The following is a 24046-nucleotide window of genomic DNA, read 5'->3' as shown; positions in this document are numbered from 1 at the left end:
TTTCTGCATTTATCAATAGCCTGTAGGCTGTGGGGGTGCTGATTTGGTTGGAATAAGGGGAATGGCACAGAGGAGTTGGAGCTGCTGAGCTGGTTTGCAGTAGTAGCCAATTTTCTGCAATGAACCTCTGTTTGCTGGTAGAGAAGGTGGAGCGGGTGCTGGGGGACCAGTGGGGAGGTGTTCAGCACCCCAGGATCAGGGATGTCCTTCTCTTTCCTCCACAGGAGAAGGACTGATAGAGGCATCCACTCCTTCTTTTCCCAGGAGAGCTACAGCCAGCGTGCTTGGGAATGGGAGGAAAAGATGCCTGGTTCCAAATACAGAGGGAGGGACAGTTATTTACAGGCATGAGACTGTAGATGCACGCAAAAGTTTTTACATATGTCCCCCAGATGAACTCAGGGAAGAGGCTCCCAGTCCCAAATCCTTTCTGATAAGGACAGCTTCAGCCCATTTGCACCAGGGCATCATGATTGTCCCTCTTCTGTCTTGTGATTCTCTTGTGATGGTAACATGAGCAGAAGTTCCCAGCTCAGAGCAGCGCCCTGCCACTCTGCAGCAGCGCTGTCAATGTAATGTGCACTCGAAGTCATCCGTTTGCTGGGATAATGTACCAGAACTGCTAAAAAAAAAAATTAAACACAAATCTATTTAGTTTATCTGTTTCTTCTCTTCCCCCTACCTGTCCTTTTTTCAGTTCCTTGCTGTGTGGATGCTTTGGGGGAGGGCTGTCTCTGGAGCAGGCTGGGAAGAGCCGAGCTGCGGATGGCTCCAGATGAGGCAGTTGGCAGGGAGTGACGTTCCGGATGGCTGTGTCTCTCTGAAATATGAGTAAACATTGTCAGACCAGCCGACTGTATGATCCAGGGTTTGGGGAGGGCTGATCTGCCCTTTCCTCCCTCCACACATCTCTCCCTGTTCAGGATCCCCCATTTGCTCAGCATCACCCAGTTCTCCTCTCTCTGCCTTGGTGACCTGGAAGCTTCATCCTAGAGCTGTAGCTTTGGAGAAAGGGAAAGAAAATCCCCCATGTCCTAATGGAGGCAGTGTTTTCCCTTGCCATACGACAGCTTAATCTAAACCCTCATTTGAGCCAGTTATTGTGTGGCTTTAAAACCCCATCCCCTGGAAACTAGTCTCCCACCCCCTTCCCTCCCAGTCAATCCTGGTCAGTGGAGCCAAGCTCCAGGGTTTGGTGCTCGGCCACACGCAGACACAGATCGATCACATTTGGGGGGTGGGTTGCTATTTTTGTGGCAATGGTTTTTATTGCTGGTTGCGGTTGTTGGAAAGTCGGGGGGGTTGGTGTGAGCTGTAACGGGCTTGTGCGTGTGGCAAGGGGAGAGAGAGGGTAATGTGATTGCATCCTTGTGCTCATTATCCTCCTTCTAGCAGCGGGGGTGGTGGGGCTGCATCCCTCTCCCCATCCGAATCTGTGTGGAGCTGCTGCCTCTGCGGTGGGAGCAGGTTTTCCCTGCAGGTGAACTCCTCTGCGCTCAGACAAAGGGCTGGGGGTGCCGGTGCCTCCCTTTGTTCTTTTCCTGTCCTGGTGCACCCGCCTCTGACGGCAAAAAGCCCCTTGAAGCGTGCCTCTCAAATGGATGGAGCGGAATAAATGCGCTGCGAGGTCTCTGTCCCCCTTGCAGACCCTTTGGGGACAGTGCGGGGGGGGGTGCTGCGCTCCCCCTTCCCTCTGGTATTGTGCTAGCCCCTTAGTAATGGGGGTGGCCAGATCCGGGAGGGAATTACTGCAGCTCTCCTGCCCCAGCTGCACTGTTGTGGCTGAGTGGCTGAGGCCTGCGAGCCTTGTTTCAGTCAGAGGTGGTTTGGTTGTAGGGGGTGGGCACAGGACCTGGCCCCTACAAGGGAATGGGAGCACATTTTGGAGTCATTTTCCTGCCTCTGTTTGCTGGCATCCTGCACAACAGGACATCCAGGCAGGGAACTGGAAATAGCACCTCATGTGAAGACCACTCCTTGCCAAATGCATCTCCAGAGGGTGTGAGCCCAGCAGGTAAAACCAAGGACTGTTTTTCAGTTAAGCATTCTACTTACAACGGGGGAGAAAAAGGTCATTTTAATCTCTGCAACAATCTAAAATCTGAGTCAGAAAGTCAGGGTATTACCCTAAAGAAGAGGTAAGCAGAGCTGGGGGGACCTGCTAGGGAATCAGGAAGTCTGTGGAAGTGTGGGACGGCAATCCTGGAGACTGGAGCTCTCTTTGCTGATGGTGGTACCTTGCAGAACATGGACCCTGCTAGCTGTACCCTTACAGGTGCTTCCTCCCAGGCTGGCTTCTGCTATGATCTATGAACACACATGGTACTAATCCCCATTTAACAAAGTGCTTTTCAGCAATCTGATAAACAATAACAAGGCAACGAGCAAAAGCTAAACCTTCCTCTGTGCGTTAAAAACTGCCTGCTGGAGCCTTCCTCAGGAAATGTTCCTCCTTCCCAAAACACAAGGCCTGACTTTGCAGGGGAGAGAGAGAGAGAGAGAGAGAGAGAGAGAGAGAAGGCATCTGAAAAGGCAGCCTTCACGCACACACTGCACCCAGTAACTGTTGACAAAGACATTTGAGGAGAACCTTGTTCTTCCCAAACAATAGAGGCTGGGAGTGTCTGTCAGCTTGGGTGGAAGATGGAGGTAACCATGGGAGAGGGAACCTGTGGGCCCATCTCTTGTGCCTAGTGGAGGAAGCAGGCATTAACATTTTGAAGGTCAAGCAGAAATCATGAGCTGGCCCCAAGGCAGTTTTGCTGGCCAGCAGGTAAGGGGAAGCCACCACAGAACTGCACTGGCTGCTGGGTTCCTCTGGGTGCGATCTCTCCAGGGAATGAGGAGCTGCTGTTGTTGGTCCTTCTGCTCTAGAAAATGGCAGTGCAGTCACAGCTAGAAATGGCTTCTCTGGTTGTACCCTGCATGCTGGCACTGCTCCCCCATTCTCTGTGCAGTTCTCAGCACATCCCATAACATTTGTGCTTTCCCTGCATCCTCTTTGAAAGAGGATAATGAAACTGAAAGGGGGAAGCAGTGCACGCTGGAGACACCATGGACTGCCAAGCTCGAGAAAGCACTGCTGATCTGCCAGAGACCTGAGGAGCTGGATTTTTGAGTCAGAAGATGAAATGCCAGGTAGGGAGAGGGCATCTGGTGAAAGCCACCTCATTCCAGGGTGGAAACTGAGCCTCGAATATGGCTCACCTGCATCAGCAGGACTGGAGTTGAGCAGAGCAGTTCCCCTGGCTCCCTGGGAGGATGGAGCTGACTGGAGTCTGAGCTGTTGAGCTCCGATCGCCAAGTCAAACCTGGAAGATAAATGATACTTCAGGGGCCTGAGATCAATAATGTCAAAGGCTGTCCCGTAATCGGGCAAGATTAAAAACCAATGACAGGTTTCCTCCTAGGAGCAGAAGTCAGCATGTTGAAGGAGAGTGGTAGGGTTTGCTCCTTTACAGTTATTCCCTGGCGGTGCCCATATCCCAAACCTACCTTTCCCGGCTGCCCCCTGCAATATCAGTGATTACCGTCTTCAGTCAACATTGACCAGATCCTGCAGGTCCCCTACAGCCAAGCCCTCTTCACTGGTCCCCATGCAGCTGATCCAGAGTGCTCCTGTCCTTGGGAGCGTGGCTGAGGTGGAGACAAAAGCAGTGCAGCCTGGTGCTGGCCACCAGCTGCTTTTGCTGCCTGGGGATGAGCTGGGACCCTGGAAGGTGGAGGAGGAAGGAGAGGAGAGGCTGAAGCAGGAGGTCATGAAATGCTGTGTGTTGCAAAGATACTTGGCTTTGGGGAGTGCATTGGGGAGAGGAGTTTAGGAGATGAGGACTGCAGCTCACTCTTGACTTTGTTCTCAATATGTTATTTTACCTGTATTTATCAATTTGTGGGTACAAGTGTTTAGCCACCCATGAGCTGAAGATAGGTGGGGTGTGCACTCATGCCCATTTTGGGGGTGCTGGTGTTAGATCTGGTCATAGAAGTGGCTTTTCTCCTAGTTGGGTGCTGAGCAGAGAGCTTCCCTTATTCAGCAGCAGCCTGGCTGAGGTGAAGAAGATGTAAATGGTTTATTTGCAGAAGCAAATTAAGGTAGACTTGAGTCCCTTTTTTCTCTGCATCCTTAAAGGGGTGCACAGGGTGCTCCATCACAGCTTTTCAGGGCAGGGCCATGCTGTAGCTCCTGTGAAGGGCACTGAGAAATAGGGTGTTGCCTCTCTTTCCTGAGTGCAAGGGTGATTAAAGTAGAAGGGGCCTTGCTGTCTCCCGATGCTGCCTCTCGTGCACACACAAGGAGCTGGAAATGCTGCTTGCCTTTGCCCCGGGCTCCTCTTCCCCTTCCTCCCCACTCCCCCACCCCTTCCCTGCCAGGAAGCCTGGCCTTTGTGTGAAGTGATGCCTCCTGACATCAGCCGGGCGCACGATTTCCTCCGGAGCAGGGAGGGTGAGCAGGCAAGGAGAAGGGTGCCACATTCCCCAGGGGTTGACATACAGTCTGGCTGTGCTGCAGCATGGGGCAGCAGCACTTCAGGAGAGGCTGCATGCCCGTCCAGGGTGCTATAGAGAGGGGGTTGTCCCCAGCCTTGTCGGTGTGGTGATTTGGTGGTTTTGCCTTGCTTGTGGTGCTCTGTCTGAAAGCACCACTCCAGTGTGTTGCTTCTTGCTGCCTATGACTCTGATTGCTTTTGTGGCATCTTTGTTGGACCCCTCGAGGGATACAACGTTGGACCTGATATAGCTGAAGCTTGGCCAGTGCTGGCTGCAGGGTCTTGCTCCAGGGTCAGTGTTTCAGTGCCATGCAGCAGAAGTGGAGGGGCCCATCACCAAGGCAGGAGCAGGGCTGCACCAGGGCTCTGTCCATGCAGACAGGTCTCTTCAGCAAGGGCAGGTTGCAGCTCGGCTGCAAGGGAGTTTGCGGGGTGTGGGCTTTTGGCTGCTCCTTGGAAAGGGCTAATACAACACATGGGAATTGGCCAAGCGCCTGCCAACAAGAAGCCGTGGCTGGCGCCTTGCCAGGAGCTTGGGGGCCTCGCATCGCTTTAATTTGAGATGTGCTTACTGGAGGATGGCATTTTGCAGCTGGCTGGCTGGAAACTACAGGTCCCAGCATGCTCCCTCACGTGTCACCCTGCTGCTGAGCTCCAGCATGAGCGTGGTAGGACGGGGATTGGAGTCTCAGTGCTCACCGCTGCGGGAATTTTGCTGTCAAGGAGAAGGGTTCTGGTTCAACATCGCTGGGCAAAGCCAGGCTGCGAGGCACAGGGCTCATCTCTGCCTCCTGCTTTTCTATCCTCCTGCCACCCACTTGCTTGATGCAAGACCAGGTTGGCCTTTTTATGTCACCGTGCTGGGGAGGGGATCTGGTCCTGTTCTTACTCATTTGCAATGTAAATATTTTGGTCCCGAGTATGTTGCTGGGAGCTGGGCAACACTTTGAGGAGCATGATTCATTCATGCTGTTGCTGCTCAGAGCACAATGAGGCAGCCTTGGGACCGGTCCCAAAGATTTCCTGTGATCGTGGCTGGTGGGGAATTTGGGACGTCACGTTTGAGTAAGTCAGAGCCCTCTTCAAACAATTCCTGCAATCCAGGAGTACTCTGCCATGCCTAGCGTGTTTGGGACTTGCCATCCCCAAAATGCAGTGGTTGTGGGTGGCTTGCATTTCCAGAGGGAAGAATAATGGAGAGCAAGGCTGAGCTCCGGTTCTTGTCTTCCCCAGCAGCTGACATGAGGAAAAGGTTGCAGGGTGTACGGCTTTGTGCCTGGTCCCAGCCAGCCTAACAGATAAAGGTACAAAGCAGTGCAAGTTCAAAACCTCAAGTTCAAAACCTGCTACACGTCAAATCTCAGAGGAAGAGTTTCCCCACTGGGGTCAGTGCTACATAAGCTTAGAGGGATGTGGGACAACCCAAGGTGGGACGCTGGGTAGATGGGCTGAAGCAGTGGAAGATGCCACTCCATCCCTAGCTTCTACTGGTGATGCTTTGCTGCCAGAAGGGACCTTGCTTTCTCACTTTGGTCACTGGTGCAGGAGGGGCTGCACCCTCCACCCCAGTTCCCTCTGTCCCCCCATGTGTCATTTTGTCCTCTGCACGCTGTTGAGAGCCAGGTGCGGGCAGCGCCCAGATTCGTTCTGGCATCCTTCATTAGATGGTGTTTGTTCATGCTGCATTTTTCTTTTTGCTGGCTTGTTTGGACACGCACTGGTACATTCACGGCACTCAGGCAGTAACGTGAGTCTCCTTCCCATTAGGAAAGGGGCCAGGATTTGGGGGGGCTGGGAGGGTAGCTTAAGCAGTAGTTTTTGAGATATTTCCTTCTGCCGCCACACCCTGCGTGAAAGAGCAATATCCACGGCTTCAGCTGCTATCGCAAGACTCAGAACGTCTCTCTTTTAATATAGATTGGTATCATTTTGCATTTTAAAGTAAAAACACGCTGCAAGCTGCAGACAGCTGTCGGTTGGCAGCTTTGTTTGAACATCTGGTATTGCTGGGCTGCTGTTCAGCACGATCTAACTATGGGATTCATAAAGATTATAATCCGGGCTTTCAGGTTCTCAACAGCCACCTCACAAAAAAAATGGGGGAGGGAGAAAACGCAGCAGGGAGGCAGCAGAGGGTCCTCGGCATCCAGCAGGTCGTGGTCGTGGTCAGTGAGGTGAATAGACTGGCTGTACGTTGCCTTGGTTGCCCACAGGTGCTGACAGGCTGCTTCCAGCCTGCAAACACCAGGCACAGGGGAGCTGTAGAAGTGCAAAGTCTTTTCCCCCCTTCTATTTTTTCTAACTTGTGTGCCGAATGCGGTTGAGTCTCATACTCCTCTGGGTGGTGTCTGGCGCTGGTGAGCTGAAGCAGCAGATTCTGCTGTTGCTTTCAGTAGATGTTTGTAACAGTTGTCTGCAGCAACAGGACTTTGTTTCTTTTTCTTTAAAGTAGGTGATGGAGGAGCCAAGGCTCAGAGTAAACACTTTGGCATGTCAAAACCTCGTTTCCAAGAGAAATTGAGTCCCCTTTTCTTGAAGCAACTGAAAGGTTGAGATAGCCACCTCTGTAAACCCCATCCATCCTTCTGTGAGTCAGGCACTTTCCTTGGCACCTCTGAGAATTAAGCGACCTCTAAGCCCCTAACGGGTTTTATAAATCTTGTTAGTTGATCTGCATTTTTGCAAAGCTCTTTGAATCCAGCCTATTGGCGCATAAGTCACCTTGACTTTCCTCAAGGCTTTGACTCCCAACTCACTTTCAGGCTCCATTTGTCAGTTGAAGGTGCACAAAAAACGTCCCCCCTTATCTTTATTAGAGAGAAAAAAAAGGTGCCTGGAGAAATGTAGCTGCACTCTAGTTGGTGCAGGCCAGTAATAGAGGTGCATATAAACCTGTTCTGCCCTTGTTTGTGTTGATTTAACTTACCAGTACAAATTAAAATAGCCTTGAGCGGTTGGAAGTTTAACTAGATCAGTTGGGAGGAAAAAAAATAAAATCATGGCCTTTAAATCAAAGGAAGGTTTTCTTTCTAGTGCTTCCTGAGTCTGGCAGCTGCCTGTGCAGCTGGACCCCTCATCTCTACGTCCCCAAATGAGATGCTGATGGGGCACATGCCCATGGTCTCATGGCTGGGATGTGGGTGCACGTGGGTATCACTGCTGCTGCTCTGCTCCTTGGTGGTATCTGAGTTCCCCCAAAAAACCTGTTTGTACTTTCATATCCTCAGGCCAGGCTCCCTCCACAGCAGAAACTAGAAATCAGGGGAGTAGGAAGCCTAAGGGGCTGTTGTTCAGAGTTCAGGGCTCCCCATGGCAGGACTCAGCTGTCGTGGGTATGGAGCAGAGGTCTTTGGGCAAGGGAGCGGCTGCTCAGCCTGCAATGGGAGGAAGGGTGGAAGAGGCTGGCTGTGTTTCACCCCTGCAGGGAGAAGGCTCTGAGATCACACAGGCCAGCTGGATCTTGAATCCAAGATGTTTATTTGGAAGGGAGAGTGAGGGTTTCTCAATTTTGCAGGGGCTGCAGATGGGGGTAAGTTTGCTGCCAAGTGATGGGAGTGGGTCTTTGCAGGATGGCTGCTTTGGAAGGCAAGCCATTCCCCCTGCCACAATCTGGGGACAACTGGCTGGGACCCTGAGATTTCAGCATGTCAGGAAGATCTTGGAATGTAACAGAGCTAGACAAGACTGGGACAGCAGCAGATTGAGGCTGGATTCGGGGTGCTGCCAAAGCCTGTTGATTTTTTCATGGGGGTTATAGGAGGAGCAACTCACTGATGATATGTCAGAGCAATAGGGCTTGTGTGAGGAGCAGGATTTTGTGATTTGACTGAGTTTCAGCACTGAACAACCTCCCTTTGCTGCCCAGACTGCCACCACTGGAGCTGGCAGAGTGCTTCTGAGAGTCACTTGGGGGAGATGATCCCACAAAAAAGAGACTGCTTTTTTTTTTACTCGAGTAATTTTTCATTTGGATCCATGGTTAGGAAGGGGCAGCTATATGAAAACAGACAGTAGAGGGAGAAGAGAAGGTTAGGGCCCCCATAACATCCATATAAATTGATTGAAGCATTTGAGAAACCACAAGCACAGGTGGAAAGGTTTTTACACAATCTTTTAGGCTCTGAAAAATTGTGAAATCTGGTGAATCCCAGTCAGTGTAGCTTCAGGGACCAGATTTTATTTTCTGGCATGGTGGGGAGGAAGCATAAGGCGACACTGGTCATCTGGACCAGATGTGCTCCAGGTGTTGGTGTCAGTCTGAGGTCCCAAGTGACTTGAAACGGTTGCTCAAGGTACTCTGGGCTTGGATGTCTGAAACTTCCCGGATGTCACAAACCCCTGTGCTTTCCCAGCAATACCCTGATGCGGGTGCTCCAGAGCCGGTTTCTCAAAGGGCGTTTGGTGCTGGGCAGGGCAGGCTTGTGCCAGGGCCTGCAGCTGGAGCCTCGTGCCAGTGATGGCTCAGCAGCAGGGTGAATTTTGGCACTGATTTATTAGCAGCCCCAAAACAGGACATTTTCCCCCTAAAACTGAAAGGGATGAGGAAAAGTGCTCCTCCCTCACACCCCTGATGGCAAAGAAAATGTGGACCTTGTCCTTCATAAACATGGAGCTGAACTCTGTGCCTCTTCCTGGCTTTCCTTGCTCCCAGGCGAAGGTGGCCTGGACTGTTCTCCCTGCCAAAAGCTGGCTGGGGTGGGCTGCTGGCCAGTGTCCACACCCAGGCCTGGGTGGGGATCTCCTCTCCCTCCCTTCCCAGCAGAAAGAAAAGAGATTTCTTGAGTTCCTTGCTGCCCCGAGGGCCTGGTCGCGCCTGCAGCCACAGCCCCACTAGCTCTCAGAGCTGGTCTCTCCATCATGCTCCTGCACCACCCAAAAGCATCTGCTGTCCCTCTGCTATTGGGACAGCGTGGGAGTATTTTCCCTGGTTGGATGCCGTCTCTCCTGGAAGATGCGGGGCAGGAGGTTGGCCAAAGGCCCGGTCACTAGCGGGGTTCCCCAGGGCTCAGTTTTGGGGTGAGTCCTGTTTAATATCTTTACTGATGATCTGTATGGGGGGATTGAGTGCATCCTCAGTAAGTTCACAGACAACACTATCTTGGGTGAGAGTGTTGATCTGCTGGAAGGTAGGAAGGCTCTGCAGAGGGGTGGGGACAGGTGGGATTGATGGGCCGAGGCCAATTGTATGAGGTTCAATAAAGTGAAGTGCCAGGTCCTGCACTTGCGTTACAGCAACCCCCTGCAGTGCCACAGGCTGGGGGAAAGTGGCTGGAAAGTGGCCCAGCAGAAAAGGACCTGGGGTGCTGGTTGACACTGGCTGAACATGAGCCAGTGTGTGCCCAGGTGGGCAAGGAGGCCAATGGCATCTGAGCTTGTATCAGCAATAATGTGGCCAGCAGGACTAGAAAAGTGATCATCCCTCTGTACCCAGCACTGGTGAGGCCACACCTCAAGTGCTGTGTCCAGTTCTGGGCCCTTCAAATCAGGAAGGACATTGAGGTGTTGAAGGGAGTCCAGAGAAGGGCAGTGGAGCTGGTGAAGGGTCTGGAGAGTAAGTCTTATGAGGAGCGGCTGAGGGAGTTGGGACTGTTTAGCCTGGAGGAAAGGAGGCTTAGGGGAGACCTTATCACCCTCTACAAATACCTGAAAGGAGGTTGTAGCAAGGTGGTGACAGAACAAGAGGATATAGCCTTAAGGTGCACCAGGGGAGGTTCAGGTTGGACATCAGGAAGAATTCCTTCACTGAAAGAGTTGTCAAGCATTGGAATGGGCTCCCCAGGAAGGTGGTGGAGTCACCATCCCTGGAAGTGTTCAATAAACAGCTGGATATGGCACTTAGAGTGCTATGGTTTAATTGACATGGTAGTGTTTGGTCAAAGGTTGGACTTGATGACCTTGGAAGTCTTTTCCAACCTTAATGATTCTATGATTCTGTCACCAAGGCTCATCTTTGTCCTATGGAGCCAGCAGCATCAGTTGTGACTGGCCTGGCTGCATGCTTAGCATGCAAACCAGCTTCTTGTCCTGGTATTTATCTTCCCAGTGCATTTCCAGCTCTTTTCTTCCTGTCCTGCACACACTGTGAGCAGGTCTTGAGCCCCAGGTCTGGCAGAGGTGGTTTGCCCCTCTTTCACTGCCTTTTGCGTGTGGGCAGCTTGTCAGTCGCTGGCCCATGATCAGCATGGCCTCACTCCTGCCCACCAACATGCTGCAAAAGTGGGTTCAGGGAGCCTCTGTTTTGGGGGATGCATCATCCATACTGGGCACCCCATATCAGGAAGGCTCCCGCCTCCAGGACTTGCAGGACTGCTGGTAGGGAGGTGATGCGTCTCCAGCCACTGCCTTGTCTCTCTGCTCCTTAATCTCCCTTATCCCCCTTTTTTCCTTGAAGCAGATCCTTGTCCCTACTCAGAGGACACTGACAGCAGTGGCAGCCAGTCCATGGCTTGAAATTGGGGTCCAAAAACTGTGGGGAGAGCCCCAGCCTTGTCCCCCTGTTTGTGTGAGAAGCACAGCCTCAAGTAACCCTTGTGGCAACGAGGAGTAGGGGGACACACAGAGGCCCAGGAAGGTGAATTAACATCCTCAAGGTCCTTCTGAAGGTCACTTTCTGACTGAGAATAGGTCCCCATTTCCTGGCCTCCAGAAATCCTGCTGCTGACCCCATGCAACACAATTCTTTTTATTTTCCCCTTACTAATGAGTTCTTCCTTTCTGCTGGGTGTAAACAAGGGGAAAAGTTGTCCCAGGCTGCAGGCACTGGCACAGCCCCGTGGCAGTCCAGGATCTGCTCTGCTACAGGGACATGCAGAGAAGCGTGGTCTGCCATGCCCACCATCCCAGGCTGCCCTAGGAACCAGGGCCAACCTGAATCCTGCCGAGCAGCCATGAGTCATGGCTCCACAGGAGCATCCAGCTGCTACAGGGATGCCCTGTGCTGGAGTGAGCACTTGGAGGTGGAACATGGGACTGCCTATGGGGTAGCCAGTGAAGATGGGACATGGGTCTTAGCCTCATGGTTTCTCCTCCCCAGTGTCCTAGGGGAGGCTTGGTGACCAGACAGCATCTCACAGGGTGATGAGGACAGGCTGGAGGCATCTGCATCCACCCCAGCATGAGAACAGGATGGAGAGCTGCTCTTGCAAGAGGCACCGTGCGTCCTGTTCCTCCAAGCTGGCACTGAATATTTGGCCTCTAGCGCTTCTCCACCCCCAGCTCTCCCGGTGCTCAGGGGGTCCCTCGATGCTAGCAAGGGGGTCTCTGATGCCTGGGCACTGCATGGCTGCTGCTCCCATCACTTCCTAGCAAGGGCAGCTATTAATATCTTGGAGGCTGTTCCCCTCCCTTCTTCCTTCACCTGCCGAGGATAAACCAACCTGATCTCTGCACAGGGAGCACCATGAGAAAAGCCAAAGCCTGGAGCAATGTGTGTGTGCTCCAGGTTGTCCAGGGAAGGCAAGGCCTCCTGCTCTGGCTGGGGACCTCCCCTCCTGCCTGGTGCTTACTGTAAATGTGTGCAAGATGAAACCTCAATGTGAAAGCATTTCCTTCCTGTCCCTGTAAGGGGATCAAGTCTCCTGTGAGTGCCGTGGGGGCTGTGAGGAGTTTGAAAGAGCTGGTTTTGCCTGGGTCTGGTCAGCAGGAGACTGTGACAGGGTGGGAGGGATGCTCCAGGGGGTTTGGGCTGCTGGGACTGGTCCCCTTGGGCTGTAGTGGTGTGTGACCTCGTGGTCTGAGATCCTGTTTTTGGGGTACACTAGAGTGCTGTGCCCCAGATGTTCACAGTGTCAAGGTGCTGGTGTGTTAGCAGGTGGGGGGACGCTTTCAGGAGGGATGAAAATAACTCACTGCATGGGTTTTTCTCAGAAAACTGTCCAGCTGACAGCAGAGTGGGGCTGGGGAGAGGGAAGTCTGTGTGTGGGAGGCGCGGGGAGGCGAAAGGTTGCGTTCGCCTCCTTGGTCCAGGGCTTTCGGTGCATTAAAATTCAGTCACTGTGACTTCAGGCCCGTCTCCAGCAACGTGCCGGGACGTGTGTCTCAATGGGAGCCCTTGATCCCGGTCCCTGGGCTGAGCTGCAGGTGTCTGGAGCCATTCCCGCAACAGGCATCTGCCCTTTGCGGCTTCCTTGCTCCGGTTCCACCTTCCTCCTCCTCCTCACCCTTTCTCCCCCTTGTGCTTCAAGCTGCTCCCTCCATTCTGGCTTTCCGGTGACTGCAAACAATGTCCTTATTCACTCCGTGGCTGGGATTTGGCGGCGAGGGGAAGGCCTGGGCGCAGAGGAGGAGGAAGGAGAGAGGCAGGGAAGTGAGCGCGCCTGTCCTGGGCCAGCCGTCCAGCTGTGGTTAAAGGCGCTCTGTGGGGCAGTCTGGCTCTCTCCTCCCCCCAGTTTCCTACAGGCACAAGGGCTGTGCACTCTTGTGGTTTGTCCACCTGCCCTGCTGTAGTACCCTCCAAACCCACAGACAGCTTCAGCACAGTTGATTGGGAATTAGCATCCTGCAAGCATCCTGCAGATCAGTGTGTGGGGACTTGGTTGCTCTTGCAAGGTGAATGGCCCTGAAGGATGCACAGCACTTATTAGACATCAGAGAAGCTGTGTGGGCTTTATTTACCCTATGAACACAGTCAGGCTTTTCACTGCTTCAGCTCTTGTCTAAAACCACAGCAGCTCAGCAGGTCATGGGGCACTGCTTTATGTCAGGTGAAGCTGCCAGGCTCCTTCCTGATCCTGCTGGGAGTTGGGCATGGGCTGGTGAGCACTCGAGCACCCCAGGGAAGTGATGCCACAGGCTCTCCCCTGCCAGCTCTCCTTAGGAGAGCTCACAAGGCCCTCACAAGGGCCTTGACCAGCCTCAGAGAAGGTGAAACCTTGGGGCGTGTCGTGGGAGTTTGCTGCCCCAGGGCCGTGGGCTACTGGAGGCTGTGAAGTGGGGATGAGGGGAGTGCTGGGCCTCAGGCAGGGCAGGGGCACAATCTGCTGTTGTCATGGACTCAGCAGTGACCACAGGCTTAGCTCTGCCCTTTGGGAGAGGACACTGGTGAGACCAGTGTAAGACAAGCCAGGGAGACATCTTGCCCACAGATTTCTCCCTGCCTGGGAGGTCTTGGATGGGTGTGAGCTCCTTCCCACTCCCCAGAACCCCCCTTTGCGGTAGGGGATTGCCCAACTGGCTGGGCTGGACCCTGTATGTAACACATCTCATGATGCTGTGCTGAAATGGTGCAGTGGCTCTCAGATAAGGAGCCTAGATACCCTGTATCATCAGAGCTATTAAACTCTGTATTACCATCTTCCTATCTTGTGGCTGCAGGCATTTAATGTTGCAGTAGTTCTTCACTGCCTGTCCCCCAGCAGACATCCCCCCATCCCCTGCCTGGGGGGTGGATGTGTCCCATGCTGGAGCAGCCACTGAGAGTTGGGGCCAGTGCAGATTCAGGGGGACTGACTGAGAGGTGCAATAAGGTGCACAGAGCGAGGGTGGTGTTTCCCTGGTGGTGGTTTCCTCCCAGCAAGCCGTGGGCAGATAGCAGTGGTCAGCAAGCCTCCTCCCAACACAATCCCACGGGGACCAGCTGTGTGCATTCTCCCTGCAATGAGATGTTGCAGCACTTGCTTTGCTTCGTGCAGAGATGCCCCTCCAAGTAGCATTTCCCTTCCAGTGCATGACCTTGGTATCCCAAACCCATCCGACTTGCCATGATGGCTCCCCAGGAATCCCTGCTCTGCTGGTGGTGGGGCTCCCGATGGGCAAGCCAAGGACAGCCTTCTCTTGTTTATCCTTCCACCTCCGGTGGTTCTGCTCCCACACGGAGTTAATGCCCACAGTGTGTGTCATGACTTCTTGTATGGGCTCAGCACGTTTGTACCTCCACTTTATTTTTTTCCATAGAGAGAGGACAGATTACATCCGTCTCAGAATAAGCTAGTGTCCATCAACTAGCCTCATCTCACTGGGGCCAGTGGGGTCATGGTGGACCAGCCACTTACCCCAGCCACTGGTTAACTCATTAATTAATGAGATGGGCTCACTTTCAGCTGGTGTTGAAATACAGAGCATTTTTAGTGTCTGTTTCGGAAACTGGCAACTTGTCTCAGAAAAGACAAACTGGGATCAGAGTTGCTCAGAGCCAGGGAAGGGCGCCTGTATGGAGGGAACTGCGTTCTCCCGGCATCAAGGTCATGCATGAAATATGAGAAATTACCCCGAGAAATTCTGATCCTGAAGGAGGAGGAGGAGGAGAAGGAGGAGTTCATGACTTCAGAAATACCAGATTTGGGAGGGGATGGAAGGGGAAGGGATATATTTTCCTTTTCAAAATACCTAAGGAATTTGGCCTGCGCTGCATAGACAATGAGATTGTGCCCCTCGCTGCTGGAAGGGGTAGTTCATACCCATATGTCTTGTTAAGGTTTTGTTGCCATGGGTGAAAAGCCCTCCCATCCCAGTGCAGTCTCAGGCATGCACAGTTTTTAAATCACCCTAAAATCAAGAGAGTGGCTCAAATGTGAGATTTAAAGAAAACACTGCATGTCCTCTATTCTCTCTGATTTCTGTGGCTTTAGTTTGAGTTTTTGGTCAATTTTTCCAGCTGTGAGGGGCTATTAAGTTATATATGTAAAAACTTATTTATATATATGTTTGTGTGTATATTTGTGAATTCACATAACTGTATGATTCCAGGAGCAGAGCAGTCTAAGGTTTGTTACAAAACACAAAGGTTGGCAGCTCTGCCATGGCAGCTGCAGGGTGATGGTACGTGCATGTCCGGGGCTGTTTGGTCCCTCTCTCAGGGGTCCCTCACACCAGTGGGGTTGGCAGGATGACCTCTGACTGCCTGGCATCTGGAAGTGATGGGAAAGCCTGCTTTCCCCCGTGAAAGCATCCCAGCAGCACTGAGGGGAAAGGCAGGGGCTGCCTCAGACTGCTGCCTCCATGTCAGATACCTGATGCATACGTCGGAGTGGGACAGGGATTTGGCCTCTGTGCCCAGCAAGCTATAAGCCTTGGATCATGTCCTATGTTTTTCCACATCCCTGTCCTAGCTGTCAGACAGGGAAGTCAGGCAGAGGATCGGGCTGCTCCTGGGGACCCTGCTGGACTCAGCTGTCCTCCTGGTGGGCTGGTGCGGGATGCGTCTGGCTGCTTGTGATGGAGATGGTGAATCTCTGCAGCAGGGAGGGAGGCACAGGGAAGATTCAAAGCTCACTATGTCCTTTGGCTCTCCAGCATGGAGAACGAGCAGCTCAGCACGACCTGCCTCAGCTCCCATGCTCAGTTGGCCTCCTGCAAGCAGGGATGTGGGAAGGCGGCTCTTTCCTGGAGTGGGCTTGCCACCCACCACTTCTCAGCTTGGCTATATCGGGCTACTGCCCACCCACTCCATGGCTCTGCCTGGTGCTGGACCCAAAACCCTGTGGCTTTGCCTGGTGCTGGACCCAAAACCCTGTCTGAGCCCCCAGAAAATTCCCCAGCAGCCCCACACCCAGGGCCGGCCACTGGCACAGGACCTGGGATGTGCTTCCTGCTTGCACCCTTCTCTCTCCAAGCAAGTGGTGTTTCACTCACTCTCCAAAGCTCATTTCCCATCGTGTTTAACTTAGGAGTGGACCGCAGACTCCTGATGCTACAGCAGCACAAATAACAATCCTTTTACAATAAAAAAGGAGATTTTTAATATATGCATCAAATCTTTCTCCATGTGGATGCTCCCACCTCTTCACTGGGTCTTAAAACCAGCAGCAGCAGCAACAATGCCCTTGAATGCTGCAGGTCCCTGTGTTTCTGTACACACATGCCAGCAAATGTCCCCCCATAGCTGGGGGTGTCTGAATCACTGTGGCTGCCCCTCAGCCCCTGTTTCAACTGGAAGTGCTGTCCGTGTGTCTGCCTGCGTGTGCCTGGGTGGGTGCACACGTGTGGGCCCCGGGCATGCACACAGAGTGCGCCTGCGAGTGGGAAGCCAGGTTTTTTTAGCTCCTCGTTATTATTAGTGGTAGGAGCCCAGTGACAGTGAGGCTGGAGGTGCCCGAGACCTTAAGAAAAACAACAGGAGGGAGGAGGCTTCGCATTCCTGCTCCTGAATTGAGTCGGAGGTGACAGCCTTTCCCTGCAATGCAATTAAACCCGGCAGCGCCTCTGCCACCCTCCCCCTCCTGCCTCGTCCAGGAATTAATTACTTGATTATAAATTCCCGAGTGGCAGTTTATAATAGCAATAATCCCCTCGAAATTCATTCTCACTGCCGGTTTCTTCCCATCTCACCCCCATCATTGAGTCTCTAACGCCGCATCTCCGTGCCGGGCAAAGCCCTTATCCTCGACCCGTTGGTGTCCTGGCTTTTCCCCCCAATAACCATGAAGGAGGAATATTTGGAGTTGATTTTGAGGGTGTTTTGGGAATTCCTGCTCCTGCTCACGGGGATGGAGCCCTTCTCTCATGGGTGGTGGGTTTTATCCTGGCTAGAGAAATGCGCAGGAGCGAGGCACTCACACTGGTAGCTGGGGATAAGGTCTTGTCCCAGTTATTGGGCTGATGGCCCAGGCCCAGCCCTGAGGAGTGGGGCCGGGGGCTGGCAGTGTGGCGGGGGGAGGCCCCGCTCCTCCTCACTCTGTCCCTCTCGATTACGCTGACGCTGGCTCTGGGGCTTGTCACGGAGGCGGGGAAGGGAGAAAGGATTTGGCATGGTGTACAGGGGCGTGGGGGACGTGGTGATGTCTAACAGGAGCCTGCTGGCGATGGGTGATGGGCCTTGAAATGGTGCTGCCTTAGTGGGAGATGAGCCTCTCCATGTCCCCACCAGGGTCCCCAGGGCTTGGCTCTGACCCAACCCCACTGACTGGGCTGCAGAAAGTTACCTGAGGGGCTGCCCCCATCCAGGGAACCCAGACCAAGGTCCCCAGCAGATAATGCTGCCCGGCACACACAACCCTCTGCGTGGTTTCCAGCTCCATCAGCTATGCATGGGCTTTCAGCAGTGACATCCTGCTGGGAAAAAGCACTGTCCCTCCCAAACTGCATGGGCAGAGCTGGTGTGGGCAGCACCAATGCTCACCAGCTGTGTGTGGCCACTGGGCTCTGACTATGCTGCTCTCTCCCACCTCTGCAGAAGATGCTGATGAAACAGCAGGACCGCCTGGAGGAGCGGGAGCAGGACATTGAAGAGCAGCTCTACAAGCTGGAATCGGACAAGCGGCTGGTCGAGGTAACTAGTTCTTCACCCTGCTGCGGCCAGTCCTGGGGACTGTCACCCCATGGCACCATGGGGACAAGCTTCTGGGACATAGGGGCCAGGTGGGCAGGGAGGAAGGCAGACATGCAGGGGAGGAATAGCTGGAGAGACCTGCTGCCTCAATTCCAGTCTTGGTAGTCATCCTTTTTGGGGACAAAGTGTGTTTGGAGCTGCCCTACAGCCTCCTGGATCCTGGGGTGAGTTGGGAGGTGAGGAACAAGGCTGTCCTTGAGTATCAGATGGCCCACCCTGCCCTCAGCTCAGTACAGAGTTCCCCAGCCTGCCTGCTTCATCCCGAGTGGAAAGGGAGGGTCTGGAGTGGGAGATCCCTGAATAAACCACTGAAATACCCACAAGATGGAAGAGATGCAAGCAAGAGTTTTGCTGGGATACAGGGAAAACAAGACTGGGTCATGGTCCTTAAAGCCCCTCAGCCTCCCAGAACATGAAGGGAAGGTCTCTGGAGCATGAAGTCTCCAGCCTGGGGTGGGGCTGGGGATGAAGATGGGGATAGGTGGGTTTTTTCAGGGGAGCACACCTGGATTGGTGGTGCAGCAGGTTGTTGCTTGACATTAGCTCTCTGGAGGTGATTCACAGATAGACCCCAGAAAGTAGATCCAGGGATCTCCTGGGCTAACCAAACCTCCGCAGTGTCCCTATTGGATCTGGCACATAGGAGTCCCATGTGGCAGCTGATGGCAGGGTTGGATCTGTGTGGGTGATGCAGGAGAGCAGAGCTGGGATGCAGCTTTCAAGTTGCACCTTTCCCTGCTGGAGAAAGGACCCAGGTTTCCTGGGACATCATGGGAGAGATTGGAGGGCTCAGAGGGCCTGACCCTGCTCCTCTCCCCAGGAGAAGGTGAGCCAGCTGAAGGACGAGGTTCGCTTGCAGTACGAGAAGATGCACCAGATCTTGGACGAGGACTTGCGGAAGACCATGGAGATCCTGGACAAGGCCCAGGCCAAGTTCTGCAACGAGAATGCAGCCCAGGTCCTGCACCTCAACGAGCGCATGCAGGAGGCCAAGAAGCTCCTCAGCTCTGTTCAGGTCATGTTCGACAAAACTGAGGACATCAACTTCATGAAGGTAAGACAAGCTGCCCGTGGTGGGGGTGGGACGGGGGCTGTGGGGAGGTCTGGTTGTGTGGGGAGCATCGGGGAGGTGTGGGGCATGGCAGGGAGCAGGCTAGGGACACTGGCAGGGCTGGCTGATGCCTCCAGAGGGCTCAGCAGTGGGAGAAGGCAAGGAGCGGTGGGGTAGGCTCAGTGCCAGCCTCAAATGAGGAGGTGCTGCAGCCTGGAGATGGGGCTGGAGCAGCCCGTACTGGGGGGGAGGGGGCTCAGCACCCCTGGGCAGCCTGTCCCTTCCTGGGGGGCCACAGAAGCTGACACTGAAAGGGGATATGGCTGCTGTGGCAGGGACTGGCCTTACTGACCAGAGCTTCTCCTTCTACTCCTAGAACACCAAGTCTGTGAAAATCTTAATGGACAGGTAAGCGTGTTCGTGAGGGGAAGGGCACGTTCATGTTCACAGGGGCACAACACCACAATGTCCAGAGGAGGACCAGGGCAGGGATGCTTCAGGGCCTGGGAGAGATATGTGCCATGCCTCAGCTTCCCTCTCTGTCTGGGAGGATGAAAACATCCCCTCGTGCAGCCATTAAATCAGGTCCTTCCCTTGGACCAGGAGAAATGTAGCAGTGTGCTTGTGGAAGAGCAGAGCTAGGACCCAGGACCCCAGCCAGATTGGGGTGCAGGGTTCAGTCCAGCTCCACGGGGCCAGAGACAGGACAGGGGGTTCAAAGCCAGCACCAGCAGAGCATAGGCGATCTGAGATGGCCATGCAGGGGGGACATGGGCTGCAGATGTGCCCTGGCTTGGGATGTTCACAGCAAAGCTGGACAGGGAAGGTCCTGCCCGCCAGAGACAGCTCCCTTCTGCCCTCCACCCTAGGGAGGGAGTCTGGCCCTGGGAGGGTGTAGGGGAAGGAGCTTCTGACCCTCTTCTGAGTCTGCCTTGTCCCTCATGCCTCTCCTCTCTGTCCATTGTCCCCAATAGGACCCAGAACTGTACAGGTGGCAGCCTGCCCCCACCCAAAATCGGCCACCTCAACTCCAAGCTCTTCCTGAACGAGATCGCCAAGAAGGAGAAGCAGCTGAGGAAGTTGCTGGAAGGTGGGTGAAACCTGAGGGCTGTGGGGTGTGTAGGCATGGGACCTCACTATCTCCTGTATCCATAGCTGGGTGTCCTGCAGATCCCAGTACAAAAGAGTGGGGAGAGCTGTCAGGGTGCAGGGACCCCTGGGGGGAGCCCCTCTGCAGTCAGCAGGGGAATAAGGAGTCATGAAGCAAGCTCCTCACTCTCCCCAGGGCATTTCCCTTGGCTTGTGAAATGGCTGTGTTTTAGAGTTACATGAAACCCTGAAATATGGGGCTTCTTGAGGGGCTGGCCATCAGCAGGAAAAGTGGAAGTCAGGATGTGGGCAGGGACAGCCAGGGCCCAGCATGGCCCCACAGCTCCCAGCCCATACCTGAGAGCAGATCATGTCCTGCAGAGGCTTCCCAGTCCTCTCCTTGGGAGATTTGGGTTTGTCCCCCAGATTGTCCCACCCTGGTCCTGTTAGGGACTGTGGTGATGAGCTGTTTGCAGAGCAGTGCCTGAGGCCACCCCGAGCCTGCTGGCAAGGGTCCAGCACTGAACCTGCAAACTCCCATGTGTGATTGCGTGCCCGGTTTGCCACTGGTGTGGTGGGCTGGGGGACCCTCTGCTCATATGGGGCTGGAGCGCAGGTCTTGGGGCTTCGCTGCAGGTTTGGATAAATGTCCAGAGTGCCCTGTAGCTGTTCCATGCTGTGCTTGATACAGTTTCCCTCTCCCGTTCCCCTCCGCAGGTCCTCTGAGCACCCCTGTCCCCTTCCTGCAGAGTATCCCCATGTACCCCTGCACCGTCAGCAACTCCGGCGCGGAGAAGCGCAAGCACTCCACCGCCTTCCCCGAGGGCAGCTTCCTCGAGCCATCGTCCGGGACTGTGGCGAGCCAGTACATGAGCCAGGGCGCTTCAGCTGGCGAGGGGCAGTCCGCACAAGCCATGGTGCCTTGTAGCTCCACGCAGCACATAGTTGGACTTCCTAGTGGCCCGCAGCCGGTGCACTCGGGCTCCGTCTTCAACCCATCTCACTACCCCAACACCACGTCATCTCAGCAGTCCGTGCTCTCCCAGTACGGCGGGCGCAAAATCCTCGTCTGCTCCGTGGATAACTGTTACTGTTCCTCTGTGTCCAACCACAGCGGGCACCAGCCCTACCCGCGGTCGGGGCACTTCCCCTGGACAGTCTCGTCGCAGGAGTACTCCCACCCACTGCCGCCCGCCCCCGCCGTCCCCCAGTCGCTCCCGGGACTTGCCGTGAGGGAATGGATTGACGCATCCCAGCAGCATGGGCGGCAGGATTTCTATAGGGTCTACGGCCAGCCATCGGCGAAACACTACGTCACCAGTTAACCGTCACACTCTCTGGAGAGTCCTGCTTGATGACGTGTTCAGACAGAAAAGTCTGGTTTGGTTTGGCTTTTTTTTTTTTTTACCCCTTTTAAATCAAACCCAATTTTTTCCCTGCCTCACACCCCTCCAGGATTTTGGGGAGGGTTGTTTTATCATATCTCTCTTTTATTTTTTTTTCAATCCTTTTAAAATTAAATAATAAGGTTTTTTCATTTTAATTCTTTTTTTAATTTAATTTTGGAAAGTCCTTCCTGCCCCTCGCTGGGAAAACACGAGGGAGAAATTACTGAGAAGAAATTGATGGGGATTTCAGTCGGACGTCTGGGTCTGTGCGTCGCTCTCTTCCTCACTCCTCTCTGCCTTTGGAAAACTTCAGAAGGGACAATGGCACCTTCTCTCTTTTCGTTTCTTCAAGTTCATTTTCTCTGGTTTGATTCAGTTTTTCCCTTTTCCCCACCCCTTTCTTTCCCTTTTTAAAAAGAAAAGAAAGAAAAAAAGGTCTATCATTGATTCAGTATGAAACGATACTTGTAGATTTTGGGTTTGTTACCTTTTTTTTTTAAAGGCTGGGTTTTTTTGTGTTATGAGGCCACTTATCATGCATATTGGCATTTTTTTTTCCTTCTTTCAGAGATTTGTAAATACACAATGGCAGGAAATTTAATGCACAAAAAAAAAAGGGAAAAGAAACTTTAAAAAAAAAAACACGAATAAATAAATAAAAAAAAAATCTGTTCTAGTTTTCAGGAGGGGAAGCGTTGCTGAAAGGCACCCCCGTCCTGTGTATCGCTGATGCAACTTCCTGTAACAAGCACTTTGTATAAAAAAAAAAAGTGGACTTCCTGCTATAAGGCACAGGTATTTATTCTGTAACCAATTTTAGATACACACACAGACACACACACACACATAAAATATTCAAATAAATGTGATCACTTAGTGCAAATGCCTCGCTCTGCTGCAGCTCTTCCCCCAGGAACGCCAGCTCCGACAGGAGGCTCCCACCTGCTTTTGGAAGGAACCACTCCCTGGTCCCACAGGGGCCTGGATGATGGTGGGAGGTTTTCCAGAGGGGCTGTTTGGGAGGGAGCAGCTCAGGGATGAGGGGCAGCAGGTCCCAGCCACGGAGGGGGTTGCCACCAGCACCCATGACCGTGGGGAAGTGTGCTGGAGCCGTGGCTCTCCACCAGCTCCCTCCCAGACGGCGAGGATGTGAGTCAGGCATGGAGCTGGCCGGGCCACATCCTGCCCACAGCCTCCAGAACAATCCCCATTGTGGGATGGGAATGGGGTTGGGGACAGCAGCTTTCCTGACTCTGCTAGTATCCACCATTCCAGCCATGCTGCTGCCCCGGCACCCAGCCCTTGAGGCTTTGTCCACACCTAAAGCCCCACTGCCCCGTGGGGCCTTATGGCTGCTGGCAGCACCCTGGGCTGGTTTGGGGACCTTCTATTCTCAGCCAAGGCTGGGAAGGGTGAGGAGGAACTCTTTTTCCAGGATGTGCAGTGGAGCCGTGGGCTGGCCTGGCTGTGGCTGTGCAGGGGCGAGCTCATGGTCTGGGAAAAATGAGGCTGACTTCATAAAGCAGAGCAGCGTCCTAGAGGCAGGAGGGTTTTTCCATCACTCTCTTCAGGCTTGGCTTGCCTTATTTTGTTCCTGGTTGCAAAACGCCCCTGGGCTTAGTTCCGGTTTGGATTTCCCCCGTGCTGCTTTGGTGGGAAACAGGAAGGGGAGGGAGTCTCAGTAAGCTGAAAGAGGTGAACAGTGGGTCCAAGGGAGGGGACCCTCACACCTAGCTCCCCCCGTTCCATCCCAACAGAGATGGCAGCAAATCCTTGGCCAATGGGGCCCCCTTCCCAGGTAGTGCTGGGGTGTAGAGCCAGCACCTCTTGCCCCTGTGTGTTTCTAGCCACTCTCTGGGTTAATGCTGCCTCATACACTGGGTGCAGAGGGTGGCAGCTCAGCCCCACTGTCCTGCCAGGTTCTTCCCAACCCTCTCCTGCTTAGGCTCTTCAGGAACCCCCCAATCCATTGGGATATTTGGGGGTTTGCTTCTCAGTCACAAGCAAAGCACTCTGGGGCAGCAGGAGGGAGCAGGATGTTCCCAGCCTCTGTGCAAGGACCTCATGATGCTTCCCCTCTGTGTTCCCAGTGCCCACTGCCACGTGGTGAGGAAGAGCCCCGGGGGTCATGGGGACACAGGTGGGATGAGTGATGTCTCTCCCATGGAGGGAGGTCCCCAGTGCACAGCCAGGGCTACTTCCCACCCCAGGGTGCTCCCCAGCCCTGGCCCCTATGCTTTGGTGCCTCCAGGTTTGACTCCCCAGCTGTCCTCCTCCTCCTCATCCACTTCCTCCTTGGCACAGCTGCCTCCTGCTGTGAGAGCAGCAGCTGCCGGCCAGGGCAGGCATTAAAGCACCTGTTGCCTATAGACAGGGGGACACAGGCGCAGCCCCCACCCCACAGGATGACCCCCAAAGGCTTGGGACACTCCCAGGGATGGGCCACTCTCACCCTTCGCTGGAGAGAGCAGCCCCAAAACAGTGGGTGCCACTTGCAAAACCTTGGGGCCACAGGCCCTCTGGCCCCTCCCAGCCAGGAAGAGGCCTCTGGTGTCCTGGGTGTCCCGGCTTCCTGCAGCACCGCGCCATCCAACCCCATGTGTTGCTGGTGGTGAGAAGGAAGGCAATGGCTCTGTGGGGGTGCAGGAGGAACGTGTGTCCATGGCCCTGTTGGGATAATGGTGTCCTGGGAGGGGAAGTGCTGATGCTCGGGTGCACAGCAAGGTTTTACTGATGGATGGCTCTGTCCGGAAGGGGGGTGGAGAGC

The 24046-nt window shown here is 54.0% G+C and overlaps 1 protein-coding gene across 1 annotated transcript in view; it reads left to right on the top strand.

The window, feature by feature from the left end:
* The window catches only part of TRIM8 (tripartite motif containing 8), a 30846-nt gene extending 8684 nt beyond the window's left edge, over positions 1-22162 (top strand). The window contains exons 3-7 of the mRNA XM_027672469.1: positions 17596-17691; positions 18572-18805; positions 19179-19210; positions 19777-19892; positions 20609-22162. Coding sequence (XP_027528270.1) covers positions 17596-17691; positions 18572-18805; positions 19179-19210; positions 19777-19892; positions 20609-21216 — 1086 coding nt within the window. The 3' untranslated portion in view covers positions 21217-22162. The remainder of the gene's footprint in view (positions 1-17595; positions 17692-18571; positions 18806-19178; positions 19211-19776; positions 19893-20608) is intronic.
* The last annotated feature ends 1884 nt before the right edge of the window (positions 22163-24046 follow it).

The sequence above is a fragment of the Neopelma chrysocephalum genome, unplaced genomic scaffold (assembly GCF_003984885.1).
Source record: "Neopelma chrysocephalum unplaced genomic scaffold, ASM398488v2 Primary Assembly neopelma1_97390, whole genome shotgun sequence".
Classification (NCBI taxonomy): domain Eukaryota; kingdom Metazoa; phylum Chordata; class Aves; order Passeriformes; family Pipridae; genus Neopelma; species Neopelma chrysocephalum.
The sequence above is the reverse complement of the archived record's forward strand: the minus strand, read 5'-3'. Positions and strand labels throughout refer to the sequence as shown.